A 26,712-nucleotide genomic window follows, 5' to 3' on the forward strand; every position below is an offset into this window, starting at 1 on the left:
ATGTATTAAACAGTCGTTCTGGCACAGCTTTGGTGTCCCACGTGTCCTGCTCCCCCACCCCTGGCCTGGCAACTCCCTGGCAAGTCCCTCCTGGGCTCACCCACAGCCCTTCTGAGCTCTGGGGACAGGAAACCCGGGATGGAGGGAGGAATTCTGCTTCCAGAGAAACATCACTGCCTCTCTTCTCGTTTGCCCAGAGCAGCTGTGGCTGCCCCTAGATCCCTGGCAGTGTCCAAGGCCAGGCTGGATGGGGCTTGGAGCAGCCTGCGAGAGTGGAAGATGTCCTTGCCCGTGGCAGGGGTGGGACTGGGTGAGGTTGTTTAAGGTCTCTTCAACCCAAACCATTCCAGGATTCTTTAGGCAGGACTGAGCAGCAAACCTGCACCTGGCTTCAGTCCGAACCCTCTGCTCAGCTCTGCACACTCTGCTCCAACTGTTTTCCCACGTGTCCCCCCTCATCCCATGCTCTCACCCGCTCCATGTCTGCCTTGCAGCTGGCAGTGCTGGAAAACCAGCCCTTGGACAAGGGTAAATCCCCACCATGGCTCCTGCAGAGGTGCAGAGAGCCAGAAACACCCAAAATCACATCCCAGAGGACACACCCTGCGTGCTGGGCAGGTCCCCACGCGAATATTTTTGCCTGGGAAATCCTGGAAAGAGCAGCCGCGCTCTAATTCAAGAGAAACAAAAACAAACTGGGATCACTTCCATCTGTGCCAGACAGCAAAAAAACTTTCAAGAAGAAGAAAGAAAAAAAAAAAAAAAAAGACCAGTTCTAATTATAGGGTATCATGAAGAGACACACGCTCAGATTTGTCACTCTGCTCCCAATTAGCCGTACACACGGTGACAACGTGAGTGAGTGAGCACCGGGCAGAGTGACATTCCTCTCCTGCTTTTCCTCTGGAAAGCAGGAACAGGACCAGAGTAAGCTCTCACCAAGGGTGAGCCAGTGCCTCCTGCCATTTCCTTTTATAGAATCCCTACGGTAGGAGAAGCCCTCAGGGATCATCGAGTCCAGCCATTAACCCAGCACTGTCAGATCCACCACTGAACATGTCCCCAGGTGCCACATCCAGTCGTTGTTTGAACACCTCCAGGAATGGGGTCTCCACAGCTGCCCTGGGCAGCCTGTGCCAATGCCTGAGCACCCTTTCCATGAAGAAATTTCCCTAATATCCAACTAAACCTCCCCCGGCCCAGCCTGAGGCCGTTCCCTCTCCTCCTGTCCCTGTTCCCTGCGAGCAGAGCCCGACCCCCCCAGCTGCCCCCTCCTGTCAGGGACTTGTGCAGAGCCACAAGGTCCCCCCTGAGCCTCCTTTGCTCCAGGCTGAGCCCCGCCAGCTCCCTCAGCCGCTCCTCATGCTCCAGACCTTTCCCCAGCTCTATTCCTGTCTCTGGACATGCTCCAGGAAGGTTCTCAGGCTGGGATTTGCCTGGATGGAAAAGCAAGCTGGAAAAAACCTGGAGATTATTTTTCCTACAATGGCTCCCTCATCTCTTATTCTTCAGTTGGTGCCACAGGTTCACTCCCAGGGTGTAAACTGAGAGTAAAACACCACCATTCCTGCCTGCATCCATGTGGGAGCTGAGGCAGGTGCCTGTGAAGGTGACAGGATGGCAGTGCTCGCTGTCCCCACACCAGGACAAACAGCACTGCAAGGGCAAAGGAAGGCAGGTTTTAATCCATCATTGGGGTGCACTGTAGGGAAAGGAGAATGAGAAGCTTCTCTGGGTGTGAGTCATTCCCCAAATGTTTCTTCTATTCCTGTTTTCCCCGCTTTTCCTCATTCTGTTTTATTAATGAGGCTGCATGGATGCACTGAAAGGCTCAGAATTAATTTTGCTCGCTGTGCTGCAAGGAAAGGTCTGCAGCAGGAGCATTTCCACTGGGATAAACCCTCCTAAGCTTCCTGCCTCCATCTCTGGGAATCCTCTAGGTGATGGCTGGCACGAGGGAGCAGCTCCAGCATCCACAGCCTGGGCAGCCTGAGGAATCACCTCCTCCTCCTCTTCCTTCCTTGAGATCCCTGAGAGCCAAAGGTGGTTCTGTAGGATCCCAAACCATCTAGCTGGGGTTGAATGGGGAATCTGCCAAAATAATCCTCTGGGATCGTGGTGACAGCAATATGGACAGACACTGGAGAACTGTCACATGAGATGAGGGATAAGCAAAAAGGAAGAGGAAGGAAAGGGGCAGAGAAAGGCTCAGGAAAAACAGTTGGTTCCACTGAAATGTCTCAGGAGAGAGATCAGCCCCTCAGAAATTCCCAGGTAAGGGTCTGATGCCCAACAGTGTCCTGCATCCTGCCTGTTCCACACACGTGGGCACTTCAGGCCCCTGCCTGGAGCAGCAGCCCCCATCCATCCATCCATTCAGCATATCCTGGGGGGTGCAGACACCCTGCCCAGGAAGGGCTGTCCTGAGGGGCAGGCACAAAGAGGAACAGTGTGATGGGAACCACTCCCTGCTGCCCGACAGCCAACAGGGCCCCGGCGCTGCACAGCCCCTCCTGCCTCCCCCTGGAGCCTCCCGAGAGCCCAAGAGCCATAAAAAGGCACATCTGCGGAGTTCCATGGAGTGTGCTGTCTGCTGCTCCTGCAGCCACTGCAGAAGTCAAGATGATCTTTTCTAAAGCCATCCAGGCTGGGAGAAATGCCTCGGGGAGCAAAGCAAGAGTGCTACTCTGCTCCATGGGCTCCACTTCACGGTAATCCTGACTGCTCGGGAGGGTTTGGGCACTTCGATAGTTTGAATGACAAAGCCTTTCTCACGTGGCCATTTATTGTTCACTCTGCTCCTCTTCCTGTCCAGCTGCAGGTGTAACAACCACAGGGCTCTTGGGATCATAATGGTTTGGAAGGAAATTGCTGGCTGTGGTTTCAGCCTTAAAAATGGTCTTGAGCACAGGGTCTCTGTGAGCTCCAGAAGTGCCAATAGCCTGAAAGTGCCAAAAGACTCTAAAAGTAGGAGGTTGTCATCATTGAAAACTGTCAGCGCCCAGCTCCTGAAGATATTCTCTCAAAATGCAGAATTTGAATTTGCTCCTGGTCATAGGAGTTATTTCCAGCCTGTGGATCTCCAAGGAGACCCTCCCTTGCTGGTGCAGGGATGCTGCTGCACCATCACTGTGGTACCCGCAGCCCTTCACGGTGGTAGGGGCCAGCCCAGGTGCCTGGGATGTGTTTGGGAGCAGAACCCTACACTCAAGCATCAAGATTCCCACTGGCCAGCTGAAAACATCACTTTCTGCAAAGGTCTCTCTGGTTTCTGACACAAGGAGCAAAGCCAAGATCCCTGGGTTACCTCCAAGGGCTCCGTGAAGATGCCAACACCTCGGCAGGTGTCATTCCAACATGCTGAGGAGAAGAGATCTCAATCTTTGAAGATCTTGCTGCAGAAACCTGGAAAGGCTTCACAGGCTGTCACAATGTGTTCACACAGGTCCCCTTCTGGGTGCCAAAGCACAGAGCTGGTGGCTCCAGGTCTGACCACGACCTTTTCCTGCCTCCCCTTCCCAGGCTGCTTTCCAGACCCAGTGACTTCTACTTTCCTCACGCTGTTCCCTGTTCCCCATTTTCCAGTCTTCAAGACCTGCCATCCTGCAAATCACCAGTTTCTCTGGTACTACAGCCAGTTTCCCCACTTCTTGGACTCCAGCTTCTTTGGGGAGCACCCAAAGAAGGTCCACGAGGATGGGGAAGGGTCTGGAGGGGGAGGCAGGAGGTGCTTAAGTTCCAACCACCCACGCAAAGGCTGGGCATCACAGATCAGTGTCACCAAACTTAAGGTCTCCTTCAAAACACGATAATATTGTGTATTTTGCTTGGCTAAACCTAATTAAACCTTGTTTGAAGTTTGGCCTGTGTTAACAAAGCCATTGTATGAACTATGAACACTTCGATTCCATTTCCCAACCTTTATGAGGACTTTTCTGTACAGTTCCCAGTGATAGATTATGTTTCTAAGGCATATGGGGAACAATAATGAGTTTCCCTGGAGCTAATTAAGCTAATCATGGCTTCTAGATTAAATTCTCTGTAAGGTTTTTACCTTGTGTGGCTAAAATCAAAGAGCTGTGCTCTTACTGAGCACATCTGAGTCATCTGACATCAGAAAAACTTTAAATCAGTGCAGAGGATGTCTGAGGGTATTTCCCAAAATTAAATGTTCAACACAATCTCTTGGCTTTGGCCAGACTTGCTGAAAAATCTTAAATGAAAAAGAAAAAATCCTCAAAAGCAGTATTTTCTCCAATTTTCCTCAAGTGACATATGAAGGATATTCTCCTGTTGCCCCATAAAAATCCAGTGCTGTGAGGAATTCAAGGAAAAATCCTCTCCCCCCCGCCAAGATCTCTGAGTGCTTTCAATCAAAGGAAAAAACTAATGGCAAAAAACACATTCCCTTCTTTTTAAGGCAATAATGAGTTAAAATCCTGGAATCCTGAGCCTGAATCCCAGCTATTCATTCCAGTTCCTATTAATGTTTACCACTTTTCTCAGAAAAAAAAAAAGGGGGGGGGAGGGGGGGAAGGGGAGGCCAAGGAAGGAGAGAGACGAACAAATGCTGCTCTCCCACCGGCGTCGGCACAGGATGCTGCCAGAGCTGCTATTCCCTGCTCACATGGGTGTAACACCAGGAATGTGGTATTTGATCCAAAATGCTGTTTCATCTGTAAAAATAAGTCAGGGGGAGATTTTCTCCTGGTCCACATCAGCTCCAGGAAAGCACCGTGTTACTGCGTGTCCCTGTGCCCAGAGGGACAGAGGGGACACCACCCCCACGTCTGCTTTCACCCACCTCCCCCATCTCCTCGCCGATCCCAGCACAATGGGGTGGAGGGAGCAGCCTGTCCCAGAGTAGGAAGGGGGGCAGAGACCATCCCTGCAGCTCTGTGTGATCTTCAAGGTCCCTTCCAACCCAAACCATTGCGAGACCTAGAGCAGAGGGATGACGGGGCTGGGGCAAAGGGACTGGGAAGCAGCAGCTGTGGCAGACAGTGGCAATGCAAAACTCCACCATGTTTCTCTGAGAAATCCTGGGAATGGCCATCATTTCCATCAGGAAACTACCACTGGGTTTTGCTGGACCTGAGATCTCCATCCCTCCCTCCAAGCCAAGGGATCGTGACCTGCCCGCACTGATAAAGGAGAAGGTGCTGTTCCCCTCTGGGCTCCCGTGGGCTGCTCTCGGGTCGCCTTGTGCATCCTGCTGAGGTCTTTCCTACACCATCACAGCAGGGCTGGGAGAGCTCTGCAACCTCCTACTGCTCGAAACCCACTCTCATGTCCTGGGAAACCTCATCTCCTCCCTTTCTCTGTACAGAAAATACTTTTGTGGAAGGTCTCAGTCCATTCCTTGTCTTGAAAGCAAAACGAGAAAGGAACTCTCATTTCCTTTGTTTCCCAAGAAGGTGTATTTCCTCAGAAGCTGCATTTCTTATTCCAAGGTGAGTGGTCCATCTCCCTCCTCCGGTAGCACACCTCTTGCCCCACTCCTGGACCATCTGTGACCCTCCCTGTGAGATCAGCATCTCTTGGGGCTTCACAGCTCTAGCAAATCAGTACCTCAACCCCCCTGTCTGACACTCCCTTGGTCTGTCAAGCTCCCCTGGGTCCCATTCCAGCCTCCCAAAGCCCAAACTCCAACAGGAACGTGCAGAGGACAAGCACCAGGCAGGTGTGGAGTGGCTCCCAGTGAGCAGCTGCAGTCTCCACCACAGCCCTAATTGGATTCACAACATGGAGAGGTCAGCGAGAAGAATCAAAGCCATGGAAAGAAAGACGCTGTATTCTTGCTTCCCAGACAGAGAGGGAGGAGAGGGAGAAGCCCCAAAAGCAGTATCCAACAATGCCACTGAGCCTTGGCCGGCTGGGAGCATTCAAATTGTCAACAAGCCTGTAGAAAAGGCAGACAAATTCCTGTTTTGTACTTGGGAAGGAGCCAGGTGATGTAATCATCTTCGAGGATGATGGTGGAATACTTTCCATTCCAGCAGTAACTCAAGATGTTAAATAGCAGCCACTAAAGTTAAACATTGCTAAATCAGCCTGTCAGGGCAGCACCTACCTAAGGGGGTGTAGGGAGAGGGCTGATGGGGCAGGGCACACTCAGCATTCACTTTCCACACACCGTGAGGCAACAGGGTGTTTCAGAGATGGAGGAAAAGCTACTTGCTAAATGAGGCAGTTGTGGCTATTTTAGGGTTGCAATGTCAGTACCAGTCAAACAAGGCTGTGCCAGCTCCAGGACTGGGTCAGCGAGGGATTAAAGGAAGGTAGGGATAGTGCAACCAACCTGTGTGCACTTAGGGAAAATAGATTAAGGCAAACTAGCCTTGTACGGGTTTTTGATGCAATTACAAGATTGACTGGGGGGTGATGGCATTAATGTCACACACCCAAACCTCTGCAGAGCCTTCTCCTGGCTAACACACGGGATATTTTGATTCTGAAATCAGTGGCTCCACCGACACCATGGGACATCCTCGATGAATTAAAACTTGGCAGGCGGAGGCGGCGCGGCCGGAGATCTGAGCGGGGCTGTTTCTGCTGCAGCCAACAAATGTGGTTCCTGCCTCTGGGCTGTTTAACATTTTTATCAATGACCCAGGAGAAAGCCCAAAGCGTTCCCAATAAAGTTAGCTGTTGACATGGAAGCTGTGGTGTGGTAAATACTGAGAATGATGGGTTCCTGATACAGCAATCCCAACACCTTGGGGAGCTGGGCACAAGCAAGGAATGTGCATTTCAGTACAAACGTGTCAAATGACACCTACACGGACAGGGATGTGGTCCCAGTCCCCCCAGTCCCACAAGGAAGGACAAGGATCCTTCAAAAGCACCCAGAGAAATGCCATTGCCAAAGTGGTTAAACAAAGGGGGGATGGAGGCAGAGGGAATCTCAGCATCCCCTCTGGCATGCAGCTGATCACCATGAGCAGCCTGTATGTGCAGAGCTAGATCTGCCAAGGGAAAGGCTAAAGCAGTGCCAAGGGCTGGGAAGAGCCAAAAAAGTTGGCTGAAAACCTTACCAGAGGACCAGGGGCCAAAGATTACCCTTAAACAGGCACACTGAGCACAGAGGTGTGGTGATGGATGAAGCTCTCTGAGGTGGGAGTGCCAGGCACAGCGGGGTAAGAAGGCAGGGACAACCTCTGGAAGCATTTAATGGGCAGTTCTCTGCCTCTGGAAACATTTCCAGCACAATTGGCTGTATCTGCTCCAGTTCAACCAGGAATGCTTTCTGGAAGAACTCGATTACCCCTAGAGCACAATTTATTGGCTGGGTCCAGCACTATCAGTGGAGGCCCAGACCCGAAACAGGCACGGAGCCATAAATAGCCTCTTATCATGAAAACATCACGTCCTCGTGGGCCGTGACTGTGAGACAGCTCGGACAGGCCCTGCTTCGGCACATTGGGAAGCTGCTCTGAGCCCTCAGCACGTACTTGGCCCCCTCCAAATCCCAAGCACAGCTTGGCTGCTTCCCACCCTCTGTGCTGGAGGGATGGCTCAGGGTCCTTGTCACACGTGCTTGTCTCGCCTGTTCCCGTGTCCCCCACACACAGTGGGGTGGTGGCCGGTCTGCAGGCCTATCATGGCAGGGAAGGGGACACTGCTGAGCCCTCGGGCTTCCCACAGGGGAGACCCAGCTCCAGCTTGAGCTGGAAAATCAGAGAATCCCAGAATGGTTTGGGTTGAAAGGACCTTAAAGCTCATCCAGTGCCAGCCCCTGCCATGGGCAGGGACACCTCCCACTATTCCAGGTTGCTCCAAGCCCCATCCAGCCTGGCCTTGGACACTGCCAGGGATCCAGGGGCAGCCCCAGCTTCTCTGGGCACCCTGTGCCAGGGCCTCCCCAACCTCATAGCCAGGAATTCCTTCCTAATATCTCACCTAACCCTGCCCTCTGGCACTGGGAAGCCATTCCCTGTGTCCTGTCCCTCCATGCCTTGTCCCCAGTCCCTCTGCAGCTCTCCTGGAGCCCCTTTAGGCCCTGCAAGGGGCTCTGAGCTCTCCCTGGAGCCTTCTCTTCTCCAGGTGAGCACCCCCAGCTCTCCCAGCCTGGCTCCAGAGCAGAGGGGCTCCAGCCCTGGGAGCAGCTCTGCGGCCTCCTCTGGACTGGCTCCAGCAGCTCCACCTCCTTCTGACGTTGGGGACCCCAGAGCTGGAGGCAGCTCTGCAGGGGGGTCTCACAGAAGTGGAGTAGAGGGGCAGAGAACAGAGAGGAGGGCCAAGGAGAAGATAGCTGCCAGCCTGAATCTGACCTGGCTTCTCCTCTTCCCCTCAGGTCACCAGCTCCTCTCCTCCTCAGGCCTATGACCCCAAGGGATGACACCACATGTCTCTGACAGCCAGAGAGTGTCACCACCAGCTTCTGCAGGGCAAAACTATCCCTTGTCACCCCAGCACGACCAGGACTCCTGGTGCTCGGTGCTGTAGGAGCACAACAAAGAATGCAGGAGCAGAGATATTCTGCTGTGATGGAGAGGAGCTGCAAGAGGCATGAAGGGTCGAATTGCTGAGAGCAGCAGCCATCAGCTGCTGCCCCTGAGCAGGCACAGGCCGTGCTGCAGCGCCCATCCGCTGTCCAGCCAGCCCGGCGAGAGCGGCAGCACAATGGCTCTGCCTCCGCTGTGGCTGAGCAGAGCCAATGGATACGGGAGGCAGAGGGAGAAATGCGCTTAATGTGCTGCATGGGAGGGACGGGGAGGGGAGGGAAGGGGGGAGGCGCAGACAAAGAACAGGGAGATGGAGAGAAAAGACGCAGGCAGGGAGCAGAAGGTGAAGCGGGGAGGACGGGGCTGGGGGAGGCGCGTGCGTGGAGCCCCTCACCAGCGAGGAGCTGGGGAGCGAGTGGAGAGCAGCGGAGAGGAGAGGAGTGGGCAGCCAGCCCCTCGCAGGGCCCTGCGGGAGCGGCAAGCCAGGCCCAGTGAAATGAAAATCTCTTAACCACACAGAATTGTTAACTGCCCCCAAATCCTTTTGTGCTGGGGCTGCGAGCTTAGAAGAGCTTAAGCTGTTAGATGCATGAACTTCCTCCATAAATATCCCTTGTGCACACTGCCGCGAGCAGGCTGGCGCGCTATTAGCCAGATGAAAAACCCAGCGGAGAAAATGAGCAACTCCTTCCAGCTGCACAGAGGGGTTGTCCATTCCTTGGGATGCCCTTCTCCACCTGAACGCCTTGGTGGGGCAGGACCACGGCCCCCCACGCTCCCTGCCATGTCGTGTTTGGGCGCCTGAGTGTGCGAGAGAACTTCACCCCGAAAGCCAGCTCGGATTTGCTTTTGTTTTGCTTCTGGAAAGGGGCCCAGATTCCCTCCCACCCCTGGAAACAAGAGCAAACCTGCCAACCACATGTAGGAGTGAGTCCCCCAAGCCAGGCGGCTCCGCCGCTGCCTCCACAGGGAGCAGGGGCAGGGACCCGGCGGGAGGAGGGCAGGGATGCAGGGATACATCCCGCGCTCCTTCCCGAGCAGAGCTGGGGCAACCGGCCCCTTCCCAGCCCTTTGTGGGGCTCACTGCGAGGGCTGGGAGAGGATGGGGATGCCATGGCTGTCCTGCCAACTCTGTGGCTGGCTCTCCTCCCAGTCCCCGCTCCTCTTCTGGGGGCTGCCAGGGAAAAACGGAGAGGCTGTCCCAGTCTGGCACAATCCTGGGGTCCCATCCAGCCCTGATGCCACCCCACAGGAGAAGGGGAATGGGAAGGGGGGGAAGGGGAAGGAGGAAAGGGGAAGGCAAAGGCAAAGAGGGAAGGGAAAGGGAAAGAAAAGAAGAGGGGAAGAAGGGAATAGGAAGGGGAAGGGAGTAGGAAGGTGAAGGGAATAAGAAGGTGAAGAGGGAGGGGAAGGGGAAATGGAAGGGGAAGGAAAGGGGAAAGAGAACGGGAAGGGTAATGGGAAGGGGAAAGGGGAAAAGGAAGGGAAAAGGAAAAGAAAAAGGGAAGGGAAAGGGGAAGGGAGGCAGCCCCGGAGCCAGCTGCCCCATGGAGACGATGGGCTGCCGGCCACCGCGTGATTAATGAGGGCGGGGAGCGCGGGGCCGGCGCGCGCCAGCACCGGCTGCAGAAACAGCTGCCGAGGTACCGGACCTCCCAAAATCCTGCTGCTGCCCAGACAAAGAGGGGACCGGCCTCCCCCTCCACCTCGGCCCCGCTCCTGCCTGCTCCGCTCCCCCCCGGCCCTGCGCGGACAGGGCTCTGCAGGAGGGGTCCTGGGAGCCCCGGGACGTGCGAGGGGACTGTCCCTTGGCTGGGCTGGCAGTGGCACCGGGGAGCTCCCCAAGAAAGCCCAGCCGAATCAGAGCAAAGCACTGTGCAGGGCTGGGTCTGCTCGGGGAAAAAACAGGCTGAGATGGAAAAGCTGCCATGAATCATTGGGGCTTTCTGGTGCTGCTACGGATGCTTCACTTGGGAGTTGTAAAACCCCCGTCTGCCCTCCGAGGCAGGGATTAGCCGGGCTCAGTTTCCAGCAGTACTTCCTTGCTGTCCCCATCCCCATCCCTGCTAAGGCTGGAAGACACTTGATCTGCCCGAGCTCGGTGGGAAGAGGCGTTCAGCGGCTAAGTGAGGAGTAGCTGAAATCGGGGATATTAAATGATCCCCACAGCACACCAGGACCTGAATTTTGGTGCATGAGCAGCCCAGCCACCAGCAGCAGACATGGAGCCCTCTCCACAGGGACCATACAGCCTGCAGTCCCTACCGAGCAATCAGACTGTCCGTCCCCCTCTCCAGTCTGTCTGTCTCCCACTACCAGCACCTTCCCTGTGCTTGGTTCTACCTGGCCACCCCTTCACAGCCAAAAGAGAGGAGACACAGCTCCTTCCTTGGCTCTGCAGTGGCCACCGATGTATCTATAATTGATCTCAGAGAAGCCCTGGCTCTGCTCAGAGTGTGCCGATGCTATCGGAACCGCAGAGGGATTTGGATGCTCAAATGGGGGAAAAAGATCCTGTTTGCCAAACTCTGTGGTTTGCTCCATGCATGGCACAGATGCAGGTGCCCATCACACAGCTCTGGGGTCCCCACCTCCCTCCCAGCAACCCCAGGAGCGCCTTTCTCAACCTTCCCAAGCCCATGTGTGACTGGACAAGAGCACAGACATCAGTTCAGGGAGGGGGTGCCGAGCCTCTTGCTGGCCTGGGAGGGACCACACCGGCTCCATGGTGTTCAGCTGAGCTCAGCAGGCACTCATGGAGTCTGCTTTGAACATCTACAGGGGCAGGAGAACATCTACAGAGGCAGAACATTTACAGGGCAGGAAACCTCAGGCTGTTGAGGAGCCCAGGGGCCAGGTAGCTCTGAACAGCCCAGGACCATGTCCCACCCTGGGCCATTTGCACCTCACCAGGACAACACTGTAGACAACTTGTGTGGATGCTAAAAAGCTTGAAGCAGAGAAATTTTCCAGCTTTCTGCCAGCATCCTGTGAAAGTCTTGCCTTTCTCACGCAGGCTAGCTGAAAACAGTGAAGAGGTTTTTGTAAACTAATTCTCTATCTTGCACCTGTTGTTTGTTATGCACGGTCTGTTGATATTGACTGGAGAAAATATTTTGAAATGGGTGTTGTAGGGTCTGAATCAATCATCCTGGGAGGTGGATGGTCAAAGGACCAACAACCTTATGCCATTCAAGTGAACCAAGTTATAGAAATGAGTCTGTGAATTATTAAATGATTCCATTCTTCCTGGACCTGAACTCTATGTCGTTATTCTCGCCATCCCTGGTACAACAGCGACAAACTTGCTCCCTCCCACTGCACCCTTTTGGGAGCCTGCATTCCCACTCCCCTCATCCCAGAAGCGACTCAGCCCATGCCAAAGCACACAGCACAAACCAACAGCAGAACAGCCCCAGTATTTGGGGAGGCAACTGCAGATTGGTGGCATGCACCACACGTGTGTACCTCCAAAACCTGGAGAGCACAGATGGCACCAGCAACAGGTGCCAGCCCTGAACCCAGTGGCTCTGGGGATCTGGAGGTCATGCACAGCCTCTGCAACAGATGGATGAGCCTGGGGCAGGCAGTGAGGAGCTGGGGAAGGAGTCAGCCTCCACACACGCCCCTCTGCCACCCCGCCCAAGGAGGTCCCTCCCAGGTGGTTCATGCAGATCCCAGATGCAAATCCCGAGTGCCCCCACCAGCAGTGAGGTGAGTGCAGGAGTGAGCCCAGGGCCCATGGTTACCTCTGCAGACGGTCCCGTTCTCCACCGACTCGTAGCCGGCCCGGCACATGCAGCGGCCGATGGGCACCAGCCACTCGCCATCGCCATTGCAGTACAGCTTGATGGGCACGTCCACCTCCTCGGCGTTGGCAATGCACGTCCCCCTGGCTGCCACCAGCGAGGTACTCTCTGCTCCCGACAGGGTTTCTTGGAAGACGGCCCCGTTCTGGATCACACGGGGACATTTGCGGTAGAAGACACGGACGGCGATCAGGGACATGCAGCCCCCATAGTCCTGGAAGGCCAGGTAGAAACCATTCTTGGAGACAGGCCCAAAACTGCGCACCTCAGTGTTGATCTTCATCACCCGTCCACCTAGGTCCACCTGTGAGAAGCTCTCGTCAGCAGCAATTGTGTCCACCTTCATCCAAGGATTCTCCATCCAGTTAGGAAAAGTCTTGGTGGCCGAGTCAAAGTCCGACTCGAAGTAGTACAGGTTAAAAGTCTCCTTACAGGAGCCTGGGACGTTTGGGATGCTGCTGCAGTCCCGGACAGAAAATTTCATCTCCACGTGGATGCGGTGTGCTCCTCGCCTCCGGATGTACTTGGTCCGCAGCCAGTTGTTCTGGCTGGATTCGAAGACGTTGCACACCTGGTAGGTGCGGATCGTGTTCATGTTCTCATCGTACCCACTCACCTCTTCCCACTGCGGGCAGGACACACACAGTCAAGGGGCTGCACTGAACAGATGCTCCCCACCCTCCTCACCTCTTCCCATTCCCACTATGTGCCAAGTAGGTTCTGCCAGCACCAGCTGCCCCACTCTGTGCCCACCTCATCCCACAGGCTGCCCCAGAGTGCCCGGCACCTCATCCCAGCACCCCCCTGCAGGTGCCCTGGACCTGCCTGGGCAGGGTTTGACCTACACCATGCCCCAGGCAAGCTCCACACTGTGGGGACAAAGTGGCCCCTTGGGGCTGCCTCACTGCCACCAGCACCACGCTCCATGCCTGGATTCAGGGTGAAGCCTCTCTGCTGCTGGTGGGACAGCGAGGCCACTGCTCTGCAGAAATGGTTTTAGCAGGAGCGGTGCCCACGGCCGCACTGCACGGCTGTGCCCCTGGCACACGAACACAGTGCCCTTAGCACAGGGATTCCCACGATGGGTACAGACATGGCAGGCAGGACCCGCTCCCTCACAAGCCATAAAACCTCCTGGCTGGCTGCAGCCAGTGCCTCTTCCCAGGAGCAGGACGGGACCATGGCCAATCCTGCTGTGTTCCAGAAAGGGAGATGCTGGATGAGCCCTCATCCCTGCCCCTTTGAGGGTCAAATGCTTTGGGTGCCTCCAGCAGGTGTGCTCAGGTCCCAGCCCCAGCTCCCCTAAACTGAATCTATGGGATGCAGACATGCCTATGAGCCGTGCCATGACAGCAACATCCTTCTCAGCAAGACAGCTCGGAGCTGACATATTTCCCCATGGGAAGCTCTGCCCAGCTCCCCGCAGCTGACTGACTACCAGCTCTGGAGGAAGCTCCTTAGAATTACAGAAGAGAATATCCTGAGCTGGAAGGGACCCACAAGGATCATCAAGTCAACCTCCTGGCCCTGCACAGACACCCCAGCAATCCCCACCCTGTGCTTGAGAGTAGTGTCCAAATGCTCCTGGAGCTCTGGCAGCCTCGGGGCCGTGCCCCTTCCCTGGGGAGCCTGGGCAGTACCCAGCACCCTCTGGGGGAAGAACCTTTTCCAAATACCCGGTCTAAACCCCCTTGACACAGTTCCAGATGTTCCCTTGGGTCCTCACAGACCTCACGGCTGCTTTGACATCTCCTGGCCTCCATCTCTCTGCCCTTTCCCCAGGCTGTTTTTTTCCCAAATCCTCCAGCGCTTGTTGTCTCCATCCTGTGTAGGATGGGGACACTTCAGGGCAGGGGATGCAGGGCATGAGCTGCAGCTGGTAACCGGCCACTGCTCCTCTGTGGGGAGCACCAACAGGGAAGGGTCTTTGTAAGAGGAGAACCCTCAGCTCACAGAGCATCCGCCCCAGCCCAGCCCCTGCCAGAGAGCAGAGCATCTCCCTGCAGTCCCATCCCCACCCAGGGCACCCGTGTGATGCTGGCAGCAGGGACCAGAGTCCTGATGGAGTGTGACACAGTCCCAGCCAGCTGGAACTGCTCCTTCTGAACTTGTTCATAAACCTGCTCAAGTGGAAGCCAAGCTGTTTCACATGACACCCCAAGCACAACCCTGCCCTGGATGCAGGAGCACAACACCCAGGGCAGGGCAGCAGCACAGCCCAGATCCAGCACCAGTGCCATGACCAAATCCAGGGGAAATCCTGCAGGAGAAGAGCACCCCCAGCCCCTCGGGTTGCAAACGGCCGCACAAGGGCACCCAGGACTGGGGAGAGAGGCTCAGGAGATGGGAGACAGATTGCTCCTCACACATCAAGGCTCACAGCCTAACAGAAGGCTGTCAGGGAAGATCCCCAACAGCTCCAACCACTTCAGATTGGCAGTGGCTGTAAATCTGCTGCCAGGGCTGGGGGACGAGAAGAGCATCCTCGCAAAACACAGCGGGAGCATTTGCTTTGTTTTCCAGAAATAAATTTGGTGTGCTAGTGGAAAATTGCAGGATCTCCCTGTTTTTCAGGGCACTGGTTGGGAGGGGAGTGAGGGAATCAAGGCACCTGGACCACTCCAGACACACACCTTGGCAGCCATCAAGACCCAGGGACCCCCCACCCACACCTGCCCAGCCCCCAGGGAGGGTAAGGACATGAGCCCAGAGAGCTCAGCCTTGGACAGGCAGGAGCAGCACATGGTGGAATGAGGGTCTCCAGGGCTTGGGATGAACAGGAGATGGTGGAGGCAGGGCTCGGGGACATCTCTGAATGGCACAAGAGCTTCAGAGCCAGACATAAAGCAACCGTTTGAGCTTTTGGGTCTCTAATAATCCCCAAAAAGGAGCACACAGCAGCTTCTGTCTTCCAGGTGATACTGGCTGCACCCAACCTGGCCAGTCACCTCTGGGAGGGATGCACTGCCTTGTCCTGCTCGTGGACATGAGGCTGGGAACACACCGCAGCATCGTCACCCATGACAAGCACAGAGCAGGGCATGATGTGCCCCTATCCCCCCTGAGGGCCCTGCCCGGAGGTGGAGACAGGAGGTGATCCCACCAACCACTGGGACTGCACTGCACTGTCCAGATGGGCATCTCCATCCTGATGGGGGACCTGGGAGCACCCTGGGGGCCAGGCTTGGGACCCCCAGCATCCTCCCACGTCGCTGCCACAGCGCGGCTGGCTCCCGACTTCCCTTTTCCCAGATGGGAGAGAAAGTCACCCCTGTGCACCAGCCCCTGCGCTTCCTCGACGCTTAATTAGAAGCCTCTCCCTTTCTCCTGGCTCTCTAATTAACATGCCGGGAGCTCAAAAGAAGGCAGCAGCACAATAACCCAGGGAGACGGCTTCCAGCAGGCCCCGGCCTCATTACGGCCGGGCTGGGGAGCAGGAGCAGGGCGTGCTTTACATATGGAAACACCGCAAACAAGAAAGGCTGGGCCAGGAGAGAAAAAGACTTGACCTCTGCTCCCCCCCATTGTGTGCCCGTCATCCCCTCGGCGGGCGCTGGCGGGGCTGGGGCAGCTCTGCCCTTTATCATGGTGATGGGCCTGGCCAGCAGCGCCCGCGCCCGGCGACACCGCGGCCACGCTGCCCCGGCTCGGTTTAATCTCCTCAGATGAGGCTTTTCTTGGCTGTTTCTTTTCTTCTGCCAAGGCGGCTCAGATCGGGGGCATGCTGTCAGCCGGGGGGTGAGGTCCACGGAAACGTCTTCATCCAGCCCCTGCGGAGGGTGGATGGAAAGCAGGACGGAGCCTGAGCCACTGCCACGCACGGGCATGGGAAGCATCTCCGGGCTTTGGCCAGGCTGGATTGGGCCACCCAAGCGCAAGGGAGCAGGTCTGGGGGGGTTGGGCACTGGGGCTGCTGCTGGTCAGCAGCGCCAGAGGTGGGCAGGATGCTCTGAAGCACCTTGATGCTTCATGTGGGACACAGAGCTATCTCCACTCTGGTTTTCTCTCATGAGCAGAAGGGTGCAGAGATCACAGAATCATGGAATGTTCTGAGTTGGAAGGGACCCAGAAGGATCATCCAGTTCCACACCTGATCCTACACAGACACCCCAGCAATCCCACCCTGTGCCTGAAAGTGCTGTCCAAACGCTCCTGGAGCTCTGGCAGCCTCGGGGCCGTGCCCATTCCCTGGGGAGCCTGGGCAGTGCCCAGCACCCTCTGGAGGATGAACCTGATGCACTGCCTTGTCCAAGCTCTTCTTTAAAGGAGCTTCTTCAGGGTGGTCTTCGGATGTGTCTCAGGGTACTCCTGGCCCTGGTACAGCAGAGAGATAGTTCTGCTGAGCCAGCAAACGTCTCTCTGTGGGACACCAGGGATGCTGGACGGTCCTTTCAGGACCTGAGCCTAATGCCCCCACGCTGCTACAAGTGACAGGCAATGGAATAACAAGTGAGACACCGGGGTTAAGTGATGGTGGTCTTGGCATGTTGTTTCTTCCTGTCGTGATTTTTAGGTGGCTGCAGGCCAGCTCTATGGAGAGTATGATTCCTCTAGCACCACACTGGTTTGACTCTGTAGGGTGGGAATTACATACCTCCAACACTGGGGTATTTTTTTGGAGTATCATCTAGAAAACTACTGGAAACCTCAACTGTCACCTTCTTCTGTGCTCTTCCCACATGGTCAAGGCACTTTGCTTCAGTGCCTGACTTTTGCTGGGCCAAGCCTGCCACGTTCACATGCAGCAGAGACCCCAGAGCAGCTCCAGGTCTCCATAAGGTGATGCCTTACCCCTGATGGAGGATGCACCGTCCAGCCCAGCTCTGCTGTCGCTGTTGTGGAGTCCATCAGGGTCTCTGTGGAAGGAAGGTGAAACAAGGAGTCATTGGATGCTGATGAAAGGACTGAAGATGGAGACAGGGAAAAAGGCAGAGAGGAGCCAGCCCAGAGCTGCAGGGATGGAGTCCATCCCACACTGAAACTCCTGGCCATGTACTGGTCCCTCCACCCAACTGCTCCCCACCCCCTGCCCACTGCTCCCTGGCCCCCATGCAGAATCATGGAATCACAGAACGTTAAGGTTGGAAATGACCTCCAGGATCATCAAGTGCAACCATTAGCCCAGCACCAAAACCATATTCATCACTAAACCATGTCCACAAGTACCACGTCCACACACCCTTTGAACACCTCCAGGGATTGGTGATTCCACCACTGCCCTGGTCCAATGCCTGAACACCCTTTCCACGAAGGAACTTTCCCTAATATCCAACCTAAACCTCCCCTGGCCCAGCCTGAGGCCGTTCCCTCTCCTCCTGTCCCTGTTCCCTGCCAGCAGAGCCCGACCCCCCCGGCTGCCCCCTCCTGTCAGGGACTTGTGCAGAGCCACAAGGTGCCCCCTGAGCCTCCTTTGCTCCAGCCTGAGCCCCTTTCCCAGCTCCCTCAGCTGCTTCTGGTCCTCTGGTCCCTTCCCAGCTCCGTTCCCTTTCCTGGACACGCTCCAGCCCCTCAATGTCTTTATTTTCATGAGGGGCCCAAAACTGACCCCAGGACTTGAGGTGGGACCTCGAGGTGCCTAGCACAGGCAATGTCTCCTGCTGTGAATGGGGATTCTTCCATCCATCAGCTCAGCTGGATTTTCCTCCTCTGAATCCCAAATCCAGGTACCCCCAGCCTAGAGCAGTTCTAGCCCTGCAGATGAGGAGCAGCCTGAGCAGGGATCCTCCATCACCTTCTAGTTTCCCAAAAGCACGATATTTTTTTCTCAGCACTTTGCACAGTAGGGAGAATCCTCAGAGATGCAGTAGGATGTGGGAAGGAACAGCACTTTTAGGACTTAAAAGGACTAAAAAATTAAACCACTGTTAAAGCTGGTTTTCCAGATGATTTGGGTTGAAATAGGTCAGGTGATGCTACCACGGACCAGCACAGACAAGTCCTCCTAAGGCACCCAACAGCAAAGCCTCCTTGCCCTTTCTGCAGCTCATGGTACTTCCAGCACTGGAACTCTTTTCATCCCAAATAGCTGTAGGTTGCTTTAACTCCACTGATGGCACAAGGAGGGGTGCTCAGGTTATGGCACCCCAATACCTGGCCCAACATGAGCAGGTGAACGTGGGCCAGCCAGCCCCATCGGAAATAAATGGGACAGACACTTGGAATCATGGAATCGTTAAGGTTGGAAAAGCCATCGAATATCATCGAGTCCAATCATTTCTGCAGCACTGCCATGTTCAGCACTAAACCACGGCTCTAAGTACCACATCTACACACTTCAACACTTCCCAGGGAGTGCTCAAAGGTGTTTTTTGGACACTTCCACAAGTGGTTTCCACAGTCTGGGTAACTCTCCGTCCTCCAGGTCTGCAGCCACATGCTCATTGCAATACAGGGATTTTTCTGCACCACCACAAGGTTGACAGTTTAAGAGAACAGGACAATATTCCAGAGTTTGGGAAATGCAGTTTAGAAATGCTGCCCAAAGGCCTCAGCACACCGAGGCTGGACACGAGGTGGGACAGACTGCACAGGGCAGCACACGGCCAGTGATTCTGTGCTGAGACCAGGGTGATGCCCAGAGAGGAAATTCTGTCCCTCTGCTCTGCAGGGAGAATGTGAATCTGCCCCTGACTTCAGCACATGCGCCGGGGATGCCAACTGTGCTTGCAGGGATGCTGGAAAATGTCCATCCCACACACACTTAGAGTCCCACAATGGCTGGGGTTGGGAGGGACCTTCAAGAACATCTGGTCCCACCCTCCTGCCATGGGCAGGGACACCTTCTCCCATCCCAGGTTGCTCCAAGCCCCGTCCAGCCTGGCTTTGGCCACTGCCAGGGGTAGTCCCAGAATGGGAATGGAGAGTTACTGGATGTAACCATGTCCTTCTGCTGTCCTCCTCCCCCACCAAAAAAACCAAGCATTCTGCCACAAATCCCCCAAGAGCATCCCCACCTTCTCCACTTTCACTCCACTGAACAAAAACAATGGAAGAAAAGCTCAGCCTTGAGCAGACCCATCACAGAAGAGCCAGGCCTGGATGCAGAGGTGACAACTGCTCAGTGCATGTGACCTCCCCTTCCCCACTGGCACCCCAAAAAGTGCCTCGGCAGTGCTGTGCTCCCTGCACCTACTCCTGGCAGTAAATCCTCCTCAGACTGTGGCTTGTTCATTACCCCTGGTTTGAGCCAGCAGTTTCCAGTTCACAGGAAACCAGGATTTCGAAATTTGATTTTATTCCAAGAGTAAAAGGCAAAAAATAATTCTTTTCAATTTTTCCCACTAGGAAGAGTTCTGGAAAACAGTTAATCCCGAAATGTTGTGGGTCAGATTTACGAAATTTCTTTTTAAACGGAATATTTGTTTACATAGGGCAATAATAGTGTTTATTTTATCAGAGGATCTGGCTTTTTCATTAAAACACCAGTGGCGTTTGATCTGAAAGGAAAACAACATTTTTCACCCAGTGCTAGCAAGAAGCTTTAAAAATCCCCTGAATTTGTTACTTTATCTTAACTATCAATGACAGTGGCGCATAGTAAGTACATTAATAGCAGTGACTAAAATGGAAAAGAAGATCTATTCTAAGCCATTACAAATAATTCCCCAAATAAACTTCATATTTTGAAGCATTTTGCATTTTTAAAAGCCTTTTATTTAATGAAAACTTGGTGCAGTGGAAATGTCGTGCTCGGTACGCCACTGCCCCCAACCCCTTATTCTCAGCTGAAGGATCCCCTTGGAGCTCTGCATCCACTCCGGCTGGCCAGGGACAAGGAGGAGAAGAAATTTGCAGGTTTTAAGCAAGTTTTTCCAATGGCAAATTATCTTCCCATAAAAAACACCAGATATTCCATTAATTTTAGTCTGGATTTACACCGTTCAGCTGCCAGCTGTTGGATTTCCTTTTCCTTCTACAAAGACTCTGCAGTCCAAAACCTTTCCCTCTTGTGGTGCTCACGGGTGGCAAACGATCCATCTCCAAGACAGCTAAATTAGCTCAGCTTCCTTCTTCTTCCTCCCTAAACCAGGTTCCTGTCTTTGAGGCTCCTGTTTATCACCCTTCATTGTGCAGGGGGTCCCAGGGCTGTGGTCCCCATCGCACACAGCTGCAACACTCCAGTGTGCCCCTTTTGGGGCAGTTTTTGCACCAAGTTGGTGCCCGGGCTGAAGTCCTTTCGGAGACGGAGTTATACTGAGCAGAGGGTGCCTGAATTACAGAAAATTGGGAATAACTGGTCCCCGTGAATCACAGTGACCCTGCAGGGTCAGCACAAGTGGGTGTGAATCAGAATCGTAGAACCACAGAATGGTTTGGGTTGGGAGGGACCTTAAAGCCCATCCAGTTCTACGCCTTCCACTGTCCCAGGCTGCTCCAAGCCCTGTCCAACACAGAATTATAGAATTATACAATAGGCTGAGCTGGAAGGGACCCACAAGGATGATTGAGTCCAACTCCTGGCCCTGCACAGGAAACCCCAACAACTCCAGCCTGTGCCTGAGAGCATTGTCCAAACACTCCTTGAGCTCAGATAGGCTTATGACCACTGTCCTGGAGAGCCTGCTCAGTGCCCAACCAACCTCTGGGTGAAAAACCTTTTCCTAATATCCAGCCTAAACCTCCTCTGACTCAGCTTCAGCCATGTCCTCAAGTCCTGTCACTGGTCACAGAGTGAAGAGATCAGTACCTGCTCCTCTGCTGCCCTTCAGGAGGATGTTGAAGAGCACAATGAGGTCTCCTTCCAGTCATCTCCAGGCTGAATAGACCAAGTGACCTCAGCCATTCCTCATATGGCCCCTCCAGACCCTTCCCCATCCTCATGGCCTGCTTTGGATGCTCTCTAACAGCTTCATGTCTTTTTAATATTGTGATGCCCATAACTGCCCCAGGACTCGAGGTGAAGCTGCCCTACTGCAGAGCAGAGCAGGACAATCCCCTCCCTTGCCTGGCCAGCAATGCTGGGCCTGATGTCGCCCAGGACACGGGTGGCCCTCCTGGCTGCCAGGGCACTGCTGACTCAGATCCAACTGGCCTTTGACCAGGACCCCAGGTCCCTTCCTGCAGCTGCCCTCCAGCCTCTCGTTCCCCAGTCCATCCACACAGCCAGGGTTGCCCCATCCCCGGTGTAGAATCCGGCACTTTCCCTTGTTGAACTTCACACGGTTGGTGATGGCCCAGTCCTCTGTTTTGTCGAGGTCTCTCTGCAGGGTCTCCCTGCCTTTGTGAGAGGCAACAGCTCCTCCCAGTTTTGCATCTTCTGTGAACTTGCCTCGTATTCCTTCCAGTCCTGTCTCCAAGTCAGTGGATGCTGAAGAGCATGGGGCAGTGATGAAGCCCTGCAGTGACAGGTCACCAGTCCAGTATCACCCCAGTCACTGTCACCCTTTCTGCCTGACCTGTGAGCCAGTTTCTCACCCATCACGTGACGTGTTTATCCAGCTGGGGGCTGGACAGTTTGTCCAGAAGGATCCTGTGAGAGACAGTATCAAGAGCTTTGCTGAAATCAAAAGAGATTCCATCTCCTGGCTTCCCTTGATCAGCCAGGTGGGTTTACCCTGTCATAGAAGGAAATCAGGTTTAATAAGCAGGAGTTCCCCTCATGAAGCCGTGCTGGCTGTGACCAATGACTACGTAGTCCTCCAGGTGTTTTTCAATACTTTTCAGAATAATGCTCTCCATGATTTTACCAGGCAATGAAGTGAGATGGACAGGCCTGTAGTTTCCAGGGTCCTCCTTCTTGCCCTTCCTGAAAATTAGGACAATGTTCACCAACTTCCAGTCAGCTGGGACCTCTCTGGAATCCCAAGACTGCTCAAAAGTCACCAAGAGAGGCTTTGCAATGACATCAGCAGCTCTCTGAGGATCTTGGATGAATCACAGAATCCCAGAGCAGTTTGGTTTGAAAGGGACCTTAAAACTCAGCTCATTCAACCCCCTGCCATGGGCAGAGACACCTTCCACTGTCCCAGTTTGCTCCAAGCCCCGTGCAGCCTGGCCTTGGACACTGCCAGGGATGGGGAGTCTGGGCAACCTCTCTGGGCAACCTGCTCCAGATGCTCATGGACATTTCTGAGTGACAGGTGACTCCAGGCCCAGGGACATCATTTGGACAAAGTTCTGCCACAGGTGCAAGCTCCACACGAGGTGTGATAAGCCCCAAGGCACTGGAACCCATCACCCCTCTAAGGCAGCTCCTCCACCTGCAGCTCCCACCGGGCTGCCTTCTGCTGCAGCCACTTCTGTGCCCATGGTGACCTGTGGTGGGCTGTCACGGCCATATCCCCCCAGCAGCTTCCCTGGTCCTGCCTGGGGCTGCCCCATGCTCATACAAGCACGTGGGCACCCAACAGGACCAGCTCCTGTGCTGGGGACAAAAAACACAGACCAATTCCTGGATGGGCAACCCTGAGCCCAACTGTTAATGCCTTGACAACCACCTCGGCAACTTCACTCACTGTCACAGCCACTTTCACGGTGCCATCCTGCTGGTTTGGCAGCACCACGTAACAGGGCGAGAGGCTGATGCCTCGGCAGCCCCATGAAGATCCCCGTGGCACCCAGGACATGGAGCAAAGCCACGTGGGAGCAGCAGGGGTGGGAGCCTGGCCCCTGGCCCACCTCTGGTGGCTGCGATAGCTGCAGCTCAGTGCGGCGCTCCCTCCACAGCAGCGTCCTCTCAGTGTTGTTGTTTCTGTTCTCCCCTCCCGCGTGTTTATCTGCCGCTTCACATGCTGCCCACGGCATTATAAATAAATCTGCAGCTGCTCCAAACCAGCAGACGCAACTCTGGCCCGCTTCCCACCGGGAACCGCGCTGCTCCCCACGGGACACCCGGAGACCAGTGCCTGTCCTTTTCACTTTGAAACTGTTTTCTCTGGGCAGCTTCCCGCCAGCACTGGGGCCTGTCCCCGGCACTGCTGCCTGCTCCAAGGGCACACCATTGCTCTGGAGGGACACTTGGCATCTCCAGACACATCATCACCAGCAGCCCACCACCTCCAGATGCTCAAAGCCAGGCTAAGACAGCGTCACGCTGAGGATCTGCTGTGACAATGACCAGGGTGGGGGTTCCTGTGCTTCCACATGGCCTTCTTGCTGCTCAGCCACAAGTGAGATGAGTGTAGGGGTTCGCAGCTGCACCAGCTTTTCCCATCTGGTCAGATCAGCAATGAGACTGGTGAACAGAACTGGGAGGGGAGGACGAGTCTGGGATCATGCTGGGTGCTGGTGGTGCCAGGCCATCAGCACGGGCTGGCCAGGAGTGGGGATGGAGAGTGGCAGGACCAAGGGACAGTGGCGGAGGCTGGAGGTGAAGGGGATTAACAGAGGAGCTGTGCACACTGCAGACACACTTCTCTCCATCCGGAAAAATAACTTCCATGGCGTTTTGCCAATTCAGACCAATTTAGAGCATCTGGACCTGAGTTTCTCAGAAGTCCTGGCAAATCCTTCACATTCACAGGCTCCAAGCTCATCCAGATAAAGAAACAGCTGGACAAATAAATAGCCCCACAGATAGCTGGAGCCTCCACCCTCATTTTTCCACCCACAACTTTTTCCCTTCCCCTTTCACTCCTCACGCCAGCTCCTCTCTCAGGGTAGGACACTTGCCAGGATTTTAATCCTGGTCCAATATTGTCAACACAGGGAGCAAGCTTCTTGTGGACCCATAACCACATCAGCTGTGGCCAGTGCTGGATACGCAAAGCAGGCAAGAAGCTCCCAGCCCGCTGTGATGGGTTGGGAGCAAAGTCATCCTAAGGCAGAGACAGTGGGAGATCGCTCCTTGTCACCATGTCCCTTACGTGACCTGGAAACCCATCTAAAACACCACATCAGCTCCAGGCTGGAGGGACACTCAGCGTCAGAGCCCAGCCAGGTGGAGCAAGATCAGGATCTGCACTGGAGACACCACAGGTCGGGATGAACTCCTCCACATGCTCCTGGAACCATGTTCCCATGCTGGCCTCAGGCACAGCCACCACATCCCGGGGCAGGGGGTGGCTAATGAGAAAGCCGTCTGTCCCTGCCCGAGGAGCCCTCGCCGCAGATCTCTTTACCCTTCCCCAAGTTGAAAGGCCCCTCTCTGCCTCCTGTGCTTTACTGGAGCCTGATTATGATATTTTTGCCAGCGCGAGCTGAGAGGGGCCGAGCAAACCCAGTGGCCCTTCCCTGCAGCCCCGAGCTTTGCTTTGCCTGGCCGGGGGCCAGCGGAACAAGCTGAAACCCAATCCCCCCCCCGGCCGAGCCGCTGGCGCGGGAACAGCTCGCTGCATTGTGAGCCAGCGGCTACGGGATACTTGGGATACTTCACTCAGGGATCCACTTAAACTCCAAGAGGGAGAGTGATTGATAGGGAGCGAAAAGAGGCAGTTGACTGGGCTGGGACAGGGATCCCGGCACGCCCCGCTCCCAGAGCCACAAAGGCCACCCCGAGGTCAGGCACAGCGGGTCGTGCTGGTGGTCCCAGTGCTGTGGACCCAGCACTGAGGTACCCGATCATTCGATGCCTTTCCCTGAAAAATTAGGTCCAGCCAGACTCAGAGACCTAAGAATTAGGATGATGTCCATCATCTCCATCACTCCATCACAGAGTGCCGCTGACCTGCCAAGCAGAATCCAGGCTGATAGTCCATGGAGCAGGGAGAGCTGACCCCAGAGACACCCCACAGCACTGGCAAGGGAAAGACAGCCTCACTTTGGGGGAGTCATGGAGCCTTCCTGGCTCCTCACTTCCCTAGGACATCAGTCATGGCTCCTGCAAGCCCTGTGAGACAGGAGCCAGCCCCAGAGCCAGCAGAGGAGCAGGAATGGAAGCTGGGGCTCAGCAGAACCTGCTACTGGGTGGTTCTCAGCTGCTTGTGACACTGGGGGTCCGGACTGGTGTCAAACAAGGGGATGTTTGACAATGCCCTTGGCACAGCATTTCAGCAATGCCAGGTGAAACTCCCCCTGCATTTCCATGAGGGAAATGCCATGAGCTGGGCTATGCTTTCCCATTCCCACCAAAATCCCTCCCTTACTCTGATTGCCCACATCTTGTCTGGACCATCCTGAGGGGACCAAACCCAGGGCTGATAGTGCTGTGCAGTGAGAAACCACTGAGGCCTTTGGCTCCCAGCTTTGCTAGACCAGGAAATACGGAAAGCTGGGCTTGGAGCAGGGCTGCACCTGGCCATGGGGACCACGGCAACTCCAATGGGTGAGCCAGAAGCCAGGGCTGAGCGCGGCCACAGCCCAAATCCAGCAGCTTCCAGCTCCTCTTCCCAGCTCCTCCTCTCCCTGTGAAGGCCCTGGCTGTGCAAGCACTGCCCTGTGGCGTGCTGACTGCTCCACTGCTGCAAAGCTCAAAACAAGGAGAAGGCAAACTCAACAGCCCATGGGGTCCTGCAGGTCACCCCAGCACGTGTCCGGCTTTCCAAGCACTCAGCTGACCCTCAGCCCATCCAGGATAGTCCCTCTCACCTACCCGGCTGAGAGGAGAATGCGAGCTCCAGGTCACAGGAGGGAATTCGGATTTTATGACCTCTCAGCCCCTGCTGAAGAAGCAGGTGAGGCTGGATGTGAGGCAGGACCACTCTCCATCCAGCTGCCACGCTATCCCAGTCATGGCTGCAGATGCATCCTGTCTGTCCCAGTTTCCCCACAGCAGCTGCTCCAGAGGTCAGCAGAAACAGGATAACCCCACCAGAGCTCTCTGGGAAGCTGCTCCAGCAGCACCAGGGACCCACCGGCAGCGTCTGTCCCGAAAGGAGCAGGGACTTGTAGGTGGTCTGAGTTCAGGCGAGGGCAGGCTGCTGGGAAGAGACAATGCAGATGCCAAATGCCAGCGAGCAGAGGCCCTCCTGCTGCTGCTGGGAATGCAGGAGCCACACAGAGGAGACACAGATGCAGGCGTTTAGCAGCCACTGCTACTGGCACTGCTGATGGCTCTCTGTGATGGCACTGACCCCATCAGCTCTGAGATACCCTGAGGGACGGAGTCCCAGGGTAAAGTGTTGCATCCAGTCTCATCCAGGCCCAGCAAGACTAAATTCCCCACCAAGCCTTTTTCCAAGAGGATGGAACAGGGCCATGTCCCTCCCAAGTGCCTCCAGGTCTCTCTTCCTCTCTTGGGGATGGACACAGAGGTGCTCTGGGAGGTTGGAGTCCCATGCCCAGAAGCTCCTTCTAGAGGTGCCCCAGCCCCAAAGGAACCATCAGCCTCCACCACACACTGCCCTGGTGCAGCTGAGCGTGGCACAGCCATCACATGGGGGAGGGACACTGGTGTCACCACCGGTGCCCAAACACAGAGCCACTGCCACTGGTGTGCAGGAGCAGATGCCATGTGCAGCTCCTGGCTGCAGCATCCCTGCAAAAAGCTGCTGTATAAACATGACAACCTGCTCCCACCACCATGCCCTGGGGCCACTGGTATGGGGTGTAATGCCCAGGGTGCAGGGCAGCACTGCCCA

The 26,712-nt window shown here is 55.3% G+C and overlaps 1 protein-coding gene across 4 annotated transcripts in view; it reads right to left on the bottom strand.

The window, feature by feature from the left end:
* Nucleotides 1-26,712, bottom strand: part of EPHB2 (EPH receptor B2) — a 131,534-nt gene that overhangs the window by 73,709 nt on the left and 31,113 nt on the right. For all 4 annotated transcript variants that reach the window (XM_032131467.1, XM_032131465.1, XM_032131464.1 and 1 more), the window contains exons 2-3: nucleotides 17,048-17,112; nucleotides 12,197-12,881 (exon numbers count right to left, since the gene is read on the bottom strand). In XM_032131467.1, coding sequence (XP_031987358.1) covers nucleotides 12,197-12,881; nucleotides 17,048-17,112 — 750 coding nt within the window. The remainder of the gene's footprint in view (nucleotides 1-12,196; nucleotides 12,882-17,047; nucleotides 17,113-26,712) is intronic.

The sequence above is a fragment of the Corvus moneduloides genome, chromosome 22, assembly GCF_009650955.1.
Source record: "Corvus moneduloides isolate bCorMon1 chromosome 22, bCorMon1.pri, whole genome shotgun sequence".
NCBI lineage: Eukaryota > Metazoa > Chordata > Aves > Passeriformes > Corvidae > Corvus > Corvus moneduloides.